This window comes from Mytilus edulis, chromosome 1, assembly GCF_963676685.1.
Source record: "Mytilus edulis chromosome 1, xbMytEdul2.2, whole genome shotgun sequence".
Taxonomy (NCBI): domain Eukaryota; kingdom Metazoa; phylum Mollusca; class Bivalvia; order Mytilida; family Mytilidae; genus Mytilus; species Mytilus edulis.
This window is the reverse complement of record NC_092344.1, coordinates 121,767,997-121,787,782: the sequence shown is the minus strand read 5'-3', so window position 1 is coordinate 121,787,782 and position 19,786 is coordinate 121,767,997. Positions and strand designations below refer to the sequence as shown.

General features: G+C 34.6%; 2 protein-coding genes across 2 annotated transcripts in view; one reads left to right on the top strand and one right to left on the bottom strand.

Annotated features, from left to right (window-relative positions):
* LOC139504660 (syntaxin-7-like) overlaps positions 1 to 19,786 on the top strand; it is a 35,324-nt gene that overhangs the window by 12,666 nt on the left and 2,872 nt on the right. The window contains exons 5-10 of the mRNA XM_071294694.1: positions 7,928 to 8,080; positions 8,619 to 8,671; positions 9,059 to 9,131; positions 13,104 to 13,176; positions 13,424 to 13,506; positions 14,676 to 14,783. Of these exons, the coding sequence (XP_071150795.1) occupies positions 7,928 to 8,080; positions 8,619 to 8,671; positions 9,059 to 9,131; positions 13,104 to 13,176; positions 13,424 to 13,506; positions 14,676 to 14,771 (531 nt within the window). The 3' untranslated portion in view covers positions 14,772 to 14,783. The remainder of the gene's footprint in view (positions 1 to 7,927; positions 8,081 to 8,618; positions 8,672 to 9,058; positions 9,132 to 13,103; positions 13,177 to 13,423; positions 13,507 to 14,675; positions 14,784 to 19,786) is intronic.
* Positions 525 to 7,189, bottom strand: LOC139504473 (uncharacterized). Its single transcript, XM_071294580.1, has 5 exons — positions 7,123 to 7,189; positions 2,556 to 6,466; positions 2,096 to 2,196; positions 1,784 to 1,918; positions 525 to 930 (listed from the first exon to the last, which is right to left on the bottom strand). The coding sequence occupies exons 1-5, from the start codon at positions 7,139 to 7,141 to the stop codon at positions 744 to 746; spliced, it is 4,353 nt and encodes a 1,450-aa protein (XP_071150681.1). The 5' UTR covers positions 7,142 to 7,189; the 3' UTR covers positions 525 to 743.

Here is a 19,786-nt window from a genome sequence, read left to right as displayed (position 1 = left end):
GTCACGATATAACAGTAGCATTGGTTCGAATCCCGGCGAGGGAAGAACCAAAAATTTGTTGGGTTGATGTTTAGACGAGTTGTATTTATATATACACACACACTGTCTGAAGTGAAAACAGCGTTCAAACCTATGATTGCGTTGTATAAAAAACTACAATTTTTAAACATGTGCATGTAAACTACAATTTCGTTGTAGAGGGGTCTAAATACAGTACAAACAGTATAAGTGTCTGAAATGCCCGAAGAGATTTGCCCACAAGAAGGACTTGAAGGCCCACTTAAAAGCTAAACATACTGATGGTCATTTTAAATGTGAACAATGTGAGAAAGTATACAAATATGAGCAAGGCCTCCGGGCACATATTCAAAGTGTTCATGTGGGAAAACACTTTGCCTGTTTTATGTGCAGTAAGACATTTAGCTTTCAGCCTAACTACTTAAGGCACTTGAAGCAGAAACATATATGAAGTTCTCTGGCGACTGAACATAAAAAGGATTCAATAAAAACTCATATTCTACATATCTTATAGTTTTTATAGGATTTTATGCCACGCACATTTACCAAATATCTATGTAACTTTTCACATTGAAAAACAGCTTTTAGTATAAATGCAACGAATGAACTTGCACATTAAAATAAATACTAAGACTAAGAGCATTGCACACCGAACTTCATTTAAAACTGAAACTGGACTTGTACATAATTGGTATGGCCACACATTAATTCAATACACATTTTCGTTATATGTCAAATAGTTTATCATCCATGATGCCAGATCGTCTATGTGCCAATATTTTTTCCTCGTTGAATTTATGAAACGAGCGTGCTCCTTCTGCCCCTCTTGCTGTCTGACCAATATCAGATATTTTGCCGCTTTTTCTCTTTGGAACTTTAGTCTTTCGTTTTTCTGTGTCAAATTGATGTGACCTACAAATATATGGTTTCCATCAACTATTTTTTTTTATATATAAACAAGTATGGACACAGACGCAAATTGTCAGTGGGGTTAAAGGTCGTTACAAATGTATTGAAAGCTAGACTGGAAATGTGTATTAACAAACTTAGTTGATGTGTACATGTCTTCATTCAAATGCATTGACTGCTGGAAAAAGGGGGCCTCAACTTCCACCCCTCTCTATGAATTAGTTGTTTGAGTGTTTGAATATGGAGTTTGTTAATAAATAGCTGCACTGTAAGCGCATGATATGTCTTGATTCCTTTTAAGCTTGCTTAAAGGTTGAACTATTTTGTTTTGTACAATTATTAGTCTATTTGCTTTCTCATTTCATTTGTTTTATATTTGTCATTTTAATGTCTTTTATAGCTGACTGTGCTGTATGAGCTTTTGTCATTGTTGAAGGCTATTTGGGGACCTGTAGTTGTTAATCTTGTTTTAAATTTTGGAATGTAGCTGAAGTCAACAGATATAGACAATTCACCCAAGTTTTATAATATGTATGAATAATTATCATTAACAGCTTTATGTCTTTTTTATTTAGCTTGTCATAAACCTGAATTGAGCAATACAACTTGTGGAGTATTAGATCAAATAAAAATTAAAGACGTCTCTTTTATCATAAATATAAGTGCTGGGATGACCACTATTGTCTAATTTGAGATACATGTTAAAAAAATATGCGGAACAAGCTATTTATGTGGTATCTATTATCTCTAACTTTGGTGGATATATTGAAGATGCACTTTTACCAAAAGTGGTTTATGGACAATACTTAATCAAATCATGTGCATGTGAAATGGTTAGCTGCATACACTTATTTACCTTAAGAATATAGTTCGAGGTAAAGTAGCATCTTCTGTAGCATCTTTGTCACCAGTCTGTTGAAAGTTCATCTCATCATCAAGGGGTTGTACTTGATACACCCTTACTCTCTCTGAAGTTCGCATGTAAAATTTTCTAAAACAACAATTAAATAAATAACTAAAGGTGTATTTGGGCAGATAAATAGTAAATTGAATCTTTATTTCAAAAAGTATTCCAGGACTTGATATTTGGAGGAAAAAAACCTTTAGAATTGTAGAAAAATTCTATCTATCAGTAATTTAGTAAAATTTATATAAAACAAATATTTACCTATTGGGGTCGAGTCTCTGTTTGTACAGGTAAACAGCAGCACCAAGTGCGGTTGGGATATCATCAGCCCTCAGAACACCTGTCCCCTTTGGGTCATAATCCTAAAGTAGTTAAAAGATACATGAGATATGTACACATTTACTTATTTTGCTATTGTTGAAGTATATATACAATTGAATTATCATATATTAACCTGAACATTAAGAATTAGAAAATATAGGCAATATTAAGAAAAATCTTTCATCCTTTCAAATAGTATACCTAATATATTTTGAACATTGTCAATAAGCATTTTTAAAGGAAGAATACCCTGTTAATGTTAAAAAGAGTTAAATACACCCCTCTACACCTACCACATTTTTTCAAGGTGTAATAGAAAAATACAGCAACTAAGATTACTAAACTATTCCTTCGTAAACATTTATTTATTTTAACTGTTTTATATTAATTTGCGTAGTACCTGAAATCCAGAGAAAAACGTCTCGGAATCCAAGCTGGTTATGGCTCTCTGATTATAAGTCTGAAGGGTTGTCATAGAATAAAGCTGAATCCTACGATCAACATTGGACAAAATCCCTTCAAACTGTGCAATGGGTAATCCAGCAATGTAAGCACCCTGTGGTGGAAAATGGCCAGTTCTTAAAAAGGGAAGCAGATAAGATCTGATATCCAACATTTTCTGTAATCTTGTATCTACTGATATTCCAGCATCGTCGATTGCACTGTACCAATTTCGAATGAGTGAACACCAGTTGGCTTCTCTTACGTCTCCGTTGATTTCCATAACTTTCTCTACCTTCTCACTAAAAGTAGCTTGAGCAAAACTGTTTTTTTGTCTGTCTCTCAATTCTTTTGCGACTTCAATTGATAACCCTGCTTTATTATTCACAGAGTCTTCTGCAACTTTCCACCAAGAACTCGGGTTGATACCCATACCGGACATTCCCTTTGAGCAACATCTACTCCGGTTATTTACAAAGATGTGATGGGGATCTATTATTGGCTGTATCCATTTGCCATCAACAAGAGCAGGTTGTGCATACCACGTAGAAATTGTAAACAGTGTACCTTTGTCTGTCTTTATATTCCAAGGTCCATTGAATGGATTACTGTCACACCATACGTCAAATGATTCTCTGAACTTTAGCTGAGCATATGCTACATTAATGGCATCTATTGGCCAGCGCTTGATGTGGTTTTGTACCATTTTTTTCAAATTTAGTGGACTTTTTGCTGTTTTTTCAAGGCTGTCACCATTCCCATACCATTTGGAAACAATATTGACTAGTTCAGGCTTTAGAGCAGATTTTTTGTACTTTGCTTTGTCCAATAAGTTAATCAAAATCTTCATTTCTGGGGCTGTAAATGATGTATTAATGGTCTTGGCATCTGTAAATAATTCTTTGAATTTTTGCAAAGAGTATACATCAAATTTAGATTTTCCGTCAGCTTGAACTAACATTGCTATCAGAGCTTTCTCGTAGTCGTCGTCTTGCAGGTTAATGTCTTCAGATTCCTGATTTTGGTCTTCAGTCTTATCTTGTAAATCACTGGTATCGATATTTCCCAAGCTCTTAATAATTTCTATCGCTTCGGCATCAAGAGCTGAAATGATTTCTGTGGGTAGATACTGGAGGATATCACCATCTTGGGAAGGCATAGATTCTTCGTTTTCATCTTCGTCTACAATCTTTTCTTGCTTCTTGTAGAAAATTTTACTTATATTTTCAGGCGATCCTACTTGTTGGATTTTTGCGGAATCTTTCACAGAAATACTAAATCCATTCCTATCACGTAGGCAATCGAAAACATGATACAAGTCTTCCATATTCTTGATGTTTGGCATATCATTGAGTTTCATTAACGTTTCACGCTTAACCTTTTTATCGGTGGATTTTACGTCTTCCCAGAACTGTTTGGTGAATTTTGATACAGTCAAAGCTTTTCCATTGTCATCTGCAATGGCTATTTCTAAGAACTGTCCATCGAAAGCTATAGCTTTGGTGTTTAATCTCCTTGCATGGATGGCACACACAACTTGATGAAGAAGTTTTCGTACAGACAACATAGACAAACTGAATCCGCTGAGTCCATAGTGGATGGGAACAGCGTGAACAACTGAATCGTCTCCGCGTGACTGTCTGTCTAAATCTGAGATCACAGTGACCAACACTTCTTTTGCAGGCTTTCTTAGAATGTTGTATGCTGTATTAGTAGCTTCCATAGATTTTTGGATAAAACTGGGTACGTCTTCAAAAGACATATCAGATAAGTGTTCCAAGACAACATGATTTCCGTACATATCGGAGGCATTGCTGGTTGGCAAACATTCACAAGGTACACTTCTAAGAGAGGGAAACTCGGCAATGAACTCGCATTGTTTGCTGTATGCTTTAAGATCTGCTAGTAAAGTTTGAATTTCAGGATCCCTTCTAGTTGGTCTTGCTGCATCCTTACTTCCGTAGCATTTTTCTACAAATGTCCAGATCCGTGACCAAAGTTGGGCATCAAAATGTCCTCGGATGTATGTGATACTGTCTGGTGTGTAACAAATAAAAGCCAATTCTTGTAAATTTTTAGCGGCCATTTGGCTTAGTATCTGGGTTGTATAATAAACAGGAATTTCGTATAATGCATCAGTTTTATACTTCTTTCCTGGCATAGGACATTTGAACTCGAAAGCAACCACATCATTGTTGGTATTGACTCCAGTCCCATCTCCACTTATAACAGCTTGTGTGTCTCCGAAAGGAAGAATAATACAACCGTCCTCTTTGTAAATCAGGTCTGGGAAATACACCGGCATAACTTTTCCAACAAATGAACCCAAAGCATTGATTTCTTGAGCTGTTCCATATTCGAAGAGTGACGATAAATTATCAGATATTGGTTTTTCAACTCCCTTGTAAACTTTATCATAATGATTCTGCTGTTCTTTTAGCGTGTCAAGACCAAGCGCTCTAAATATTGTACTACCTGTAATCCTACTTCCATTTCGAAGTTCATGCCAAGCATTGCTTCTTTGTTTCATGATATTTGAATCTTGGTCCATCGGTTCATTCAACTGTATTCCGTCTTTTAAGCATTTATAATTCCTTTGTCTGTTTAAAAATATGGTTGATTTACTTCCTTGAATATAGTTGTTTGAGGTGCCATTCAAGCAAGATACAGCGTAACCTAATTTATCCATACAATCTATTAACTCTGATACACAGTTGTTGGCCTGAACAAGCTTTGTCTGCCAGTAACTTATAGCATGAGCGAACTTACTTTGTTGCCAATTTCCGTCTACGCTTTTCAATAGATTTTCTACATGCCGCTTCCTTTTTACATTGAATTCCCGAAGCTCTTGTATACGTTTACTTATATTTGAAATTGTAAGTAACAAGCCCTGCTTAGCCATAGGTCTATCTAAATCCTCTTTTTCGAATAGTTCTGTAGTGTCTCTTGCAGTTTTTTGTTCATTTGCTAATCTTTCTTGACGGTCTTTTAGAGTAGGAGAGTTCTCAAATCCACCCAAATTTTCGTCCCCAGTTTTGCCAAAACCTAAAGCAAGTTTCTTTCCATCAATTGAAATTTTGATATCTTTGTTTACATTTTTTTCGGCAAAAGCATCTAATGAGGTTTCTAAAATTCCAGGATTTTCTAGTCCAACAGTATATTTAGTGGATTCTGAAGCTAACGTGGGATTAGATGGGACAGCAAAATTTATTCGACAGTCTTTTGGGCTGATGCACTCTTTATCTTTCTCTAACCCCTGCGCTTTAAAACCACGGAAAAAGTTTACTCCTTTCCCTTTAAACAACTTTTTAACTGTAACCCAAAAAGTAATAGTTTCTTCGCTATAGCGCAATCCCTGTATGCAGTTTGTGGCATAAAAGTTTCCTACATCAAGGAGAAGATGCAATGATATATTATCTATCAAAGTTCTATCTGCAATACACCTCAAAACAGTGAGAAAATCGTCATAACGACCCCTTTCTTTCAGAACGGAAGCAGCATCTTGTAATAAACTGTATAGGTCAGTATCAAGGATAGCTGTCTGACTGGATTCATCTTTCATTCTTGTTTGCGTTAAACCACTTATTTTGTTACATTGTTGAGTGTGAGCGTCAACATGTTTTCGTTTGAAAGTTATCTTTTTGTCGGTTGTGTTTATTTTCAAAGTTATCCCCTGTTCTTCATAACTTTTGAGTTGTGATATCATCCATGAAAAATGAAGTGATATGAAAACAGTAGCCCCTAATTTCTCGTCAAACTGTTTTTGACGAATACTAAATGCCTTTCCCTCTTCGTTATGGCATAATAGGGTATGTTCTAAAATTAAATCAGCAATGGCTTCCCGGGGGCAGAAATAGCACATATAGCCACCTGCAATAAATGAATTTAAACAACATTTATAACTATATTTATTATTTACTTCAGGATAAATTAGTTTTTGTTTACTGTCTTAATCAGAAATCTGATGTAGGGTGACATATGCGGGTCGCCTGACAATTATTGTCATGTATCATAATTTCCATCGCTCATTCACTTATTTTGTGAAATTCTTAGTTCTTTGAAATTTCTGTATATTAACACAGTTCGTTTTTTCCCTAATTCCAAACTTCTTTATGCTTGTTCACCCTTCCAATTTTATGATATACTAGTATGTAGCTGTTTTCCTAAAAACTGTTAATAATATATGCATGAAAAGAAATGCCATAAGCTGTTGAACGTTTCGTATATAATTCATCGCCATAATTTCATTATATGCTATAAGATATATGTTTTAAGTGTCAATATCAATAAAAGACTTTCCAGTTACGATTATCTTTTTATTTTTAAATACCATAATTACGACTATCTTTTGTTCCGAGTTACGATTATCATCCCGAATTTTTCGACGGCAATTTTCAAAGCGCTTAGACAATTCCAGTGCACCTTTACGATTCAAATATGATGTAATGGTATAGATAAACCTTGCAGCTGAGTAACTATTGACAAAAGCATGCTACATTTTAGAAAAATGAGTGTAAAGATTTTACCTGTATCTACCGTCGCCATATTGGGATAATCGTAATTGCAGTTACCATTATCTCTTTAATACCAGTGATGTTGTAATGTTCTATAACATTACTTATTTATGTATAACTATGTCCTGAGTAATCTTCAAGTTATTACTTATTGTTTATCTTATTATTTATACTGTATTCCTGTAACGTAGTGTTGTCATTTTTGCTATATTTTAAAATTCCTTTATAAGCGGGAGGCTTGGCTAGCCATTAATCCAGGTTCATACCATCATTTTGTCTTAAAATGTCCTGTACTAAGTCAAGAATAGGGGAGTTGTTATCATAAAGTCCGCTCCTGTCCATGTTTGCGTTTGTTTTTGTTGCAGTTTAGTGTTTCTGTTGATCCGATTTTTCCCTTTAATAGTTGCTGTGTTTCACTCCGGTTTTAGTTTGTAACTCGGATTCGCTTAATCGACTTATGACAGTTGAAGAGTGGTATACTACTGTTGCTTTTATTGAGAAAACTATGAAGAGAGATTAGAACTGATATCAAGTGAAAGGCAGTTAAATGCATTTGTCTCTGTTTTTTATTTGTTTCATTCTTCATAACAATAAAAAAAAAAAAAGGTTTAGATGGTTACAGTTCAAAAGATCAATAACATAGCAAACATATCAACATGAATATATAACGCGAGCGCATATGCATTCATAACACAACAGGACCATAGATTGTTTGTTTAAATACGATGTACTCTGTTGGCATGCTGCTATAAGTCTTTCATTTAAAGTACCGGTATATCATATATTTTTTTTTTACAAATTAACCTTCTTTTTTCAGTTAAAACTTAAAATTCAGAGTGATAGGTATGCAGAAAAATTCAGTAATGCAGTTAAAAGTTTCCAAGCTTCACAGAGAACTGCTGCACGAAAGGAAAGAGCCAGTATAGCAAGAGCAAGAGCACATTCATCATCATTTAAGGTCTTAATACAGGTCAGTAATCGTTTACTCGTTTAAATTGTTTTACATTGTGGCAGGTTGATTTTTTCATAACTTACTATATCGTATGAACTTTGATCATTGTTTGAAGTCATACGGTGACTTCTAGCTGCATACAATAACGTCATTTTGGTCTCTGATGGACGGTTGCCTCATTGGCAATGATAATACAAATATGTAGCGTACTGTATGTTTTTTTTTCTTATATCAGGCAAGTTCATAATTAGGAAAACCTTTACTTAGAATTGTGTGATTAACATCCGATAATGTCAGGTATTAACAAACAGGAATTTTTCTAAATCCTTTGTTGTAGTGCTGTTTTAAATCGTTGTCAATAATCTATCAATCGTTGTCGATAATCTATCAATCGTTGTCGATAATCTATCAACTCCTTATAAATTAAATACAGTGCATCATCTCTTTACCGGAACTAGACATTTCACAAAAAAAATTTATTATTTGACGACGGCTTTATGTGAGAATGTGAATAATTTGAATTCAGAAAAAAAGTTTCTTATCTCTTTAATTCCAGTCTCCCTTTGAAGATGTACCTAACGATAAAGTCCCGTCTATTAAACGACAGAAGTAAGTCGTTTAATCGTGTTTTTTTAACTCGTGTTAACCTTAAACAAAATGATCATGCAAATAAAAGAGTGACGAGATACCAGAGGGACAATCAACCTCATAAATCAAAAAAAAAATGACAACGCCATGGCTGAAAATGAAAAACGACAAACACACAAACAATAGTATAAATGACACAACATAGAAAACTAAAGAATAAGCAACACGAATCCCACAAAAAACTATTAAGTATACCATATTTTTAAATGAGCGCTATAGTGAAGATTTTGTTGAAATCAAACAGAAATGGTCACGTTGTATTGAAAAACAATGCATATACTAGTATATCATATGTAGATCATTTTTCGAAGCAGAAAGTTACAGATATGCTTTTGATTTTCCACTCAGGCTATCAAAGATGGAAAAAAATGTTGATTTGGAAACTATTCTGGAAAGAGAGAATGCAATAAAAGAATTAGAGGTTAGTTTAACTTGATATGAGATAAATCCTTACTATTTGATATCATTACTAACTATTACCTTACGCACGATATTGCGTCCCAATTGGTAACGTCAATATTTAACGTTTTACATCGGTAATCGAGTATACTTTGTTCGTTTTGTTTGTAATCATTTTTGATCGATATGGATACAAAGTCTTGAATATGTATAACATGTTTCCTACTGGTAGTTACGCACGCAAAAATAAACAATACAAAATAGGTATTTGGTTGAGAATATAATGCCTATAGTATATTATATAATGCGTTGGTCACCCGTTTAAATTTAAGAAGAGAGGGAAGGGAGGAAGTAATTCATGTTGCTTAAATAACATAGTTTTTGTTATTTGTGCTTGTATCTTTTATCTTTTTTTAAATGTTGTTGGGTTCATTTTTTTTTGGGGGGGGGTGATGATAAGTGAAAGGATTTTAATGAAAAAGACTTCTATTGTTTACAACGGAGTAATTAAATCAAGAAAGAGAATGATTGCGTGAAAAAAATAATTATATTCATCTGATATGTTTACAAGCTTTGTATAATATCGACGTGTAACTCCTCAGGTACAACAACAATTTTACTGTCTCCTTCAATTTCAGCTTAAATGAACCGTATTGCAGATGAATAGCAAATCGCAGTTCTACGCTTCACAAGTTTGAAAATAAGCGGTTGATCTTTTATCCTCTCGTAATATAGTCCTTTCACAACTTTAGAATCTGGGTTAAATGAACAACCCCAGTCATCTGAAATAAAAAAAAAATTATAATGTGTGTTATTTTTGACACTTTTAAGAGATACTACTCATAATCGACATCGTCGGCCAAAACCGCAATTATCATGTCCTTTTCAACAATGGCTTCAATTGTATTATCATTTGTTTTGCATTGGACTTCATTTATTTCGGAATTGGAGTTATCATTTTGGATCATTTTCACTCTTTTCGAATCTCCTATCAATTGCGTTTTATCACACTCGTTGATGGCTCCTTTTAAACAATTATCACAGCAATAGCACGATAAATGTCGGACAAGAAGATCTGTCTAATGATTTGTTGCTATGATTTGGTGTATCTTGCGATTTTGATCCACGAGTTTAAAGTTTATATTTTGGAAACGAGGAATCTCAGCAGTGTATTTAAATAGGCGTTTTTTTTTTTATATTCCACTCTGTGAAATCTGGAGATTTTTCGGTGCAAAATCATAAAGGTCACGCGCCGTCTGAATTTTTATTTTACCCCGGTGCACGGCGTAGTCCGCTTGATTCTTTAGAAAACCACCGGCAGCATCGTGTGGACCTTTGCCATGCGAGGTTTCAAAATAGTTTCTTATCAAAACATCGTATCCTAGATCGGACCTATGTGTACACACATCGCCCATACAGTTTCGGCTCTTGTACTGGGCACTGCAACCGTCGGTAAATTCATGCATTATTTTAATTTCAGCAGAAATGGATTTCAAATATTTTGAAATGAGGGTTTGAACATATCTAATATAGTGACGGTCATGTTCTGAGTTTGGATTAATGACAAAAAATTGTTCACTTACAATTACTGGTGAATCTAGTGTACTGTCGATTCCGTCTACCTCAAAAATAGCATGTCTGTTTAAAATTGTTACGTGGATGCATACCTCTGCTCTCTGAAAGTAAGCTGACTGGATTTCAGTACGTTCGGAACAGCGGTAGTTCTCAGAGTAATCGTGTATGCAAATTGCGTGATTATTTGGGAGGTTTTGGACAATGTTTCTACATTGTTCACTTTGCCAGTTAGCTCTATTTTGATGAGCCGGAAAATTTTCAAGTAGCGATTTAAAATGGTTAAACATTTCGCCAGGTTTTGTTTTTTTACTAACTAACATAAGTTTTGTTCTTGTTTTTCTGCCTTTTATGTTTATTTCAGTGAATTCAAATTTTCCCACTTAATGTCAGGAGCATTTTTAGAAGTATCTATTTCATTGTCGTAGAAAGACAGTTTTTCGACTCCACATTCCTTGCAAGATCGATTTAAACACTTTGCGTCCGGTGCAGTCTTATTGCATAAAGTATCAGCACATATGTCATTTAAATGTTCAAAAACTGGTTAATTATCTTGGGTCAAGTCTATAATTACTTGCATTCAAATTTTTCCAAAATTCCATACATTTCTTGAAAAGAATTTGTACCTCTATATGCTGCCAACAACAACATGTATTGCGATGTTTTTCTTTGACTGGCATCACGAAAAACGGCTTAAAACTTTAAACAAACGTTAAACTCTAAAAAAATACTTCAGTTTGGGTTTTTTCGAGCAGGTGAATTTGATGTGAAACATATTCACGTGGCCCTATCCGTGAGCGTTTCACGTCTGTTTTGTTGGGACTAGTGCGCGAAACCATAGGAGATATCCAGAAATCATAAGCCTTTTTCTTTGTTATATCGGGAGTAATGTCAGATCTGGTTTTTCTCTTTGTGAATTCGTAACAAGATGTTTCTGATCTTAAAACAGAAGTGCGAATTCTTTTACCGCCAGAAAGTCGCCGTAGGTGCAATCCCAACTTACGCGCTGCTTTGCTTTTTTCTCCTTTTGAATGTTTTTCCCCGCTGACCGAAGCCGATATTACATGCATAGCATTACGTGCATCATAATTTCTTTTCTGTTTTGTTTCATGTATAAATCCCTTCATGTTTTCTAAGACCTTTTCAGAGAGAGATGGACTCTGTCGTTTTAAAGATTGTTTTACTGTTGGTGACACACACATATAGTGTTTGAGTATAGCTTGCTTTTTACTTGGAGATGCTGGTAGAGCGTCCTTAAGCCTTTTAAGTGCCCTGCATTTGGCCATCTTATTTTTAAATATTGCATTTGGAATATCGTCATTTTGATTATTTTGTTGTCTTACATTTTGTGTTTTGTCTCGTGACCGACGTTTGTATTGATTCTGTTTTTCTTTCTGTTCTTTCATTTTCTGTCTTTGATTTCTTTTATATAAAGCGCTTTTGGAAACCTCACTTTTCGGACTTCTGATTCGGCTTGTGTTGTATTTTTCTTTATATTTATTGTAACTTTTATTTTTCTGCTCTTTTCTTTTTAGTTTCTTCATCTCTTTACAATACTTAATTCTCTCTGTCTCGGACATGAAATTCTTCTGTTCTGCAATTAATATTTTACCTATTTATTGACAAATTACCATATGTTTTTTTTTTCATTTTAGATAATTATTCATTTTCTATTTGATTATAACTACTATTATATATTGCAGTTCTTATCGTGGTTTCTATGATTCTATCTATTTTCGAAATTTGTAATTTGGTTATTTTGTTTTGTCCTCTGATCTTAAAACATGAAATCGAACCGTACTTGTTATTTAAAAACAATGAAATATCATTCATATATCATATGATAATACGAACTTCTTTCAATTTCGATGGCCTAGGAGGGTGATTGGCCTAATGAGTTCATATAAAGTGATAAAAAGCCTGGCGATTTTAAGATACGCTCGTGGCGAGATTTGTTCGACTCCGATCCTAATCGACAGTTATTGCAAATATTTTTAACTTAAGGTCTTTTCGATCTGATATGTCCCCAAGTATGGAGTATCCCGGCTTTCAAGTGTTATGGTTTGAGCGTTCCTAAAGATGGTCAATCTAGAAAAGAGCTTCAGACACACTTTTAAAATGCTGCCACCTACCCGAGTCAGGGATATGACCGTTGTTATTATTCGTTTGATGTGTTTGAGCTTTTGATTTTTGCCATTTGATTAGGGACTTGAATTTTTATAGGGGTTCAGGAGTTTTTGTGATTTTTATTTTTTTGATGAGAACTCTTAGATAATATTAAAAAAAAATGAACCACAAAAAAAACAAATATCATTGAGATAGTTAAGATAATTGAAGTTCCTAATTTTCGGAAAACACATGAATGATTCTAACATTTCTTCTCTGTATTGTACAAATACATTTATCACCTTACTAATTCCAGTATGACATCACAAAAATAAAGGAGATCTTCAAGGAGCTTGGTGCGATGGTACATGAACAAGGGGAAGTTATAAGTAAGTTTTAGATTTGCATTCAATAATACAAATCTGATGGAAAACTATTGTTTATCAACTGTTCAGTCAATTAATTAATTGTTTTCTGTAATGCTGTTTATTAACGGTTCAGGTTTGTGTCACACAAAGAACCGTAACCGAACGTTTGTATTTAATAAAGCATTTTAAAATAAATCTTTTTTTAAATTTTCTTAAGAAAAGTTTTTTAAAGGTGTTATTTTTTATATTTAAATAATCTTCACTACAGATACGATAGATGACAATGTATTCACAGCAGTTATACATATACAAGAAGCAAAACAAGACCTAGCACGAGCTGTGTCCATTCAGGTAATGTCCTGTACCAAGTCAGGAATATGGCCATTGTTATATTATAGTTCGTTTCTGTGTGTTTTAACGTTGTGTTTCCGTTGTGTCGTTTGTTTTCTCTTAATTTTGAGTGTGAATTCACATTACTATAAGACTTGTCACGGTACTTATTTATCCCAAATTCATGTATTTTGATGTTATATTTGTTATTCTCATAGGATTTTGTCTAATGCTTAGTCCGTTTCTGTGTGTGTTACATTTTAATGTTGTGTCGTTGTTCTCCTCTTCAATTTAATGAGTTTCCCTCAGTTTTAGTTTGTTACCCCGATTTTGTTTTTTTGTCCATGGATTTATGAGTTTTGAACAGCGGTATACTACTGTTGCCTTTATTTATACGGGTGTGCTATGAATTAATTCAGTGATACAAATACTTAGTAATAGGGTTTATAATCAATTCCTATTTAATTCACTTCGGTACAATAAACCTAATTGAAATAACCATATATCTAAAAATAAAATACTAAAATGATTTAAACAAATGTAAGATTTATTTCCTCCAGCACATCATAACATGCTTTAAGTTTAAGTTATTTTGTATTTTAAAAATGCTCTGAATATGATTAACAAAGTTTAAGTTCAAAATCTTTGTTATAAACTCTTAGATATCATTCAGCAAGATTGTCTTATCACTATTAACTACACTCAGCCGTTAACATAGGCATTATAGTCCCTTTGCACTGCCGTCACATTAGAATATAATTCAATATCCTTATTTCCCAATAAAAATAAGATTTCAAACTCTTTCAAGCAAAGTTGACTATTAATCTCAAATTTCAAAATGAGCACACGAATCACAAAAGAAAGTTTCGTATAAAGTAAGGATACCGGATTTGGCTGAATTACTTAATAAACAATGGTACACATACCGAACATCTTTCATTCGTTGTATACATTTTCAAACCCATTTTCCTTGATTTCCCACAATTTCAGATTCATAATAATAGATTTTGAGTAACGCCACACAGAAAACAAACCTACAATCTCGTTTAGTCTAGATAGTTTTCTTTCGAAATAATTCTGTTTTCGTTTGATTTTTTTAGAAATGTTTATACTGTATGTCACGTTATAAGTCGTTTTCCTTTCTAAGAATTTTTTGTTGCTCATTTAATAAATTCTTTTATCTATTTCAGAAAAAAGTGAGAAGTAGAAAATGTCTATGTCTGGTTGTTCTGATTGTTGGAGTAGTGATTATTATTGCAATACTATTACCGGTACTTTATCTATAAACAATTGATAAGGTAGGCTTGTAACACCTTCCACTAACGTACTTCTATCTATAAACAATTGATAAGGTAGGCTTGTAACACCTTCCACTTACGTACTTCTACCTATAAACAATTGATAAGGTAGGCTATTACCGGTACTTCTATCTATAAACAATTGATAAGGTAGGCTATTACCGGTACTTCTATCTTTAAACAATTGATAAGGTAGGCTATTACCGGTACTTCTGTCTATAAACAATTGATAAGGTAGGCTTGCCAACACCTTCCACTTACGTTCTTCTATCTATAAACAATAAATAAGGTAGGCTTGTAACACCTTCCACTTACGTTCTTCTATCTATAAACAATTGATAAGGTAGGCTTGCGACACCTTCCACTTGCGTACTTCTATCTATAAACAATTGATTAGGTAGGCTATTACCGGTACTTCTATCTATAAACAATTGATAACGTAGGCTATTACCGGTACTTCTATCTATAAACAATTGATAAGGTAGGCTATTACCGGTACTTCTATCTATAAACAATTGATAAGGTAGGCTATTACCGGTACTTCTGTTTATAAACAATTGATAAGGTAAGCTTGCAACACCTTTCACTTACGTACTTCTATCTATAAACAATTGATAAGGTAGGCTTGCAACACCTTCCACTTACGTAATTATATCTATAAACAATTGATAAGGTAGGCTTGCAACACCTTCCCCTTACGTAGTTCTATCTATAAATAATTGATGAGGTAGGCTTGCGACACCTTCCACTTACGTACTTCTATCTATAAACAAATGATAAGGTAGGCTTGTGACACCTTCCACTTACGTACTTCTATCTATTAACAATTGATGAGGTAGGCTTGCAACACCTTCCACTAACGTACTTCTATCTATAAACAATTGATAAGGTAGGCTTGCAACACCTTCCCCTTACGTAATTCTATCTATAAACAATTGATGAGGTAGGCTTGCGACACCTTCCACTTACGTACTTCTATCTATAAACAATTGATGAGGTAGGCTTGCAACACCTTCCACTTACGTTCTTCTATCTATAAACAATGGATAAGGTAGGCTTGCAACACCTTCCACTTACGTACTTCTATTTATAAACAATTGATAAGGTAGGCTTGTAACACCTTCCACTTACGTACTTCTATCTATAAACAATTGATAAGGTAGGCTTGCAACACCTTCCACTTACGTACTTCTATCTATAAACAATTGATAAGATAGGCTTGCAACACTATTACCAGTACTTCCATCTATAAACAATTGATAAGGTAGGCTTGCAACACCTTCCACTTACGTACTTCTATCTATAAACAATTGATAAGGTAGGCTTGTAACACCTTCCACTTACGTACTTCTGTCTATAAACAATTAATAAGGTAGGCTTGTAACACCTTCCACTTACGTACTTCTACCTATAAACAATTGATAAGGTAGGCTATTACCGGTACTTCTATCTATAAACAATTGATAAGGTAGGCTATTACCGGTACTTCTATCTTTAAACAATTGATAAGGTAGGCTATTACCGGTACTTCTGTCTATAAACAATTGATAAGGTAGGCTTGCCAACACCTTCCACTTACGTTCTTCTATCTATAAACAATAAATAAGGTAGGCTTGTAACACCTTCCACTTACGTTCTTCTATCTATAAACAATTGATAAGGTAGGCTTGCGACACCTTCCACTTGCGTACTTCTATCTATAAACAATTGATTAGGTAGGCTATTACCGGTACTTCTATCTATAAACAATTGATAACGTAGGCTATTACCGGTACTTCTATCTATAAACAATTGATAAGGTAGGCTATTACCGGTACTTCTATCTATAAACAATTGATAAGGTAGGCTATTACCGGTACTTCTGTTTATAAACAATTGATAAGGTAAGCTTGCAACACCTTTCACTTACGTACTTCTATCTATAAACAATTGATAAGGTAGGCTTGCAACACCTTCCACTTACGTAATTCTATCTATAAACAATTGATAAGGTAGGCTTGCAACACCTTCCCCTTACGTAGTTCTATCTATAAATAATTGATGAGGTAGGCTTGCGACACCTTCCACTTACGTACTTCTATCTATAAACAAATGATAAGGTAGGCTTGTGACACCTTCCACTTACGTACTTCTATCTATTAACAATTGATGAGGTAGGCTTGCAACACCTTCCACTAACGTACTTCTATCTATAAACAATTGATAAGGTAGGCTTGCAACACCTTCCCCTTACGTAATTCTATCTATAAACAATTGATGAGGTAGGCTTGCGACACCTTCCACTTACGTACTTCTATCTATAAACAATTGATGAGGTAGGCTTGCAACACCTTCCACTTACGTTCTTCGATCTATAAACAATGGATAAGGTAGGCTTGCAACACCTTCCACTTACGTACTTCTATTTATAAACAATTGATAAGGTAGGCTTGTAACACCTTCCACTTACGTACTTCTATCTATAAACAATTGATAAGGTAGGCTTGCAACACCTTCCACTTACGTACTTCTATCTATAAACAATTGATAAGGTAGGCTTGCAACACTATTACCAGTACTTCCATCTATAAACAATTGATAAGGTAGGCTTGCAACACCTTCCACTTACGTACTTCTATCTATAAACAATTGATAAGGTAGGCTTGTAACACCTTCCACTTACGTACTTCTGTCTATAAACAATTAATAAGGTAGGCTTGTAACACCTTCCACTTACTATAATTCTTCTATCTATACGCAATTGATAAGGTAGGCTTGTAACACCTTCCATTTACGTACTTCTATCTATAAGCAATTGATAAGGTAGGCTTGTAACACCTTCCATTTACGTACTTCTATCTATAAACAATTGATAAGGTAGGCTTGAAACACCTTCCACTTACGTACTACTATAAAAGAGGGACGGAAGATACCAAAGGGATAGTCAAACTCATAAATCTAAAACGAACTGACAACGCCATGGCTAAAAATGAAAAAGACAAACAGAAAAACAATAGTACACATGACACAACATAGAAAACTGAAGAATAAACAACACGAACCCCTAAAAAAACTAGGGGTGATCTCAGGTGCTCCGGAAGGGTAAGCAGATCCTGCTCCACATGTGGCACCCGTCGTGTTGCTTATGTGATTACAAATCCGGTAAATAGTCTAATTCGGTAGGTCACATTCATGAAAGGGAAGGGGATTGTAGTAACGACGTAAGGAACATATCCGATATCATTTGTGAAATGGTTATTCCATAACGGTCAACCAACTCGTGATGGCGTCCGTAAAATTTACGAAGGGATGATTTCAACTTCACCATTTGGAACTCTTGGTTTAATAGCTTCCTTGTAAGCAGCAATCCTCTATCAAGAAAAGCATGATAGTAAATGCAAGCACGGGAATATCGTATCAATTGGGAGATAAATACCCCGTATGCAGGTGCTGCTGGAATGTTGCTACTTAGAAATGGAAAGTTCACAATTGGAAAGCTGAAATCATCTCTTTTGTCGTAAAGTTTTGTTTTCAACCGACCCTCATTGTCAATTTCTAGATGTAAGTCAAGATATGAAGCCGACTTAATAAATCAACGGTACCAATTTTGTTGCACCAGATGCGCATTTCGACAAAACATGTCTCTTCAGTAATGCTCGTGGCCAAAATATTTGAAATCCAAAGCTTACATAAAAGATGAAAAGCTATAATCCTAAAGGTCCAACAAGTATAGTCAAATTCGTGCAAGGAATCAGAGCTTTGAATGAGGGAGATACATTGCTTAATTTATAATAATTTCTAATGTTTTGTAACAGCAAATTAAATAACACAAAAAATCCGTATTATCATGCCAGTACCGAAGTACTGGCTACTGGGCTGGTGATACCCTCGGGGACTTATAGTCCACCAGCAGAGGCATCGACCCAGTGGTAGTAATAAAATCAACGGTACCAATTTTGTTGCACCAGATGCGCATTTCGACAAAACATGTCTCTTCAGTGATGCTCGTGGCCAAAATATTTGAAATCCAAAGCTTATATAAAAGATGAAGAGCTATAATCCTAAAGGTCCAAAAAGTATAGTCAAATTCGTGCAAGGAATCAGAGCTTTGCATGAGGGAGATACATTCCTTAATTTATAATAATTTCTAATGTTTTGTAACAGCAAATTTAAATAACACAAAAAATTCGTATTATCATGTATCTGTATCTGTAGTATCCTTTACCTATAAACAATTGTGATAAGGTAGGCTTGCAACACCTTCCACTTACGTACTTCTATCTATAAACAATTGATAAGGTAGGCTTTTAACACCTTCCACTTACGTACTTCTATCTATAAACAATTGACAAGGTAGGCTTGCAACACCTTCCACTTACTATCAACAAGAAGTTATTGTAACAGGATGCTGTTACGAAGTCTCCCAAACAAAGCTCCCATAATTCTCCATTCATATGGTCCCATATTCATTTTATTTGTATTATTGTCCCATACAAGAATATACATGGTTTGGGGTGGGGATCTTGACCGTTTACAATTTATCGAACCTAAGGGGGTGGGGTGACCCCCATGGAATTCACCTATATTTCATTCGATTTGTTTTGTTGTCCCATCCAAGAATATATATGGTTTAGGGGTGGGGATCTTGACCATTTACAATTTATCAAACATGAGGGGGTGGGGTGACCCCCATGGACTTTACCTACATTTCATTTGATTTGTTTATTGCCCCATACAAGAATATATATGGTTTAAGGTTGGGAATCTCAACCATTTAAAAGTTTTTCAAACATGAGGGGGTGGGGTGACCCCAATGGACACTCCCTATATTTCATTTGATGTGTTTTACTGTTCCATACAAGAATATATATGGTTTAGGGGTGGGGATCTTGACCGTTTACAAGTTTTCAAACAAGGGGGTGGGGATCTTGACCGTTTACAAGTTTTCAAACAAGAGGGGGTGCGGTGACCCCCCCCCCCCCGGGACTTCCCTATTATTTGATTTGATTTATTGTCCAATACAA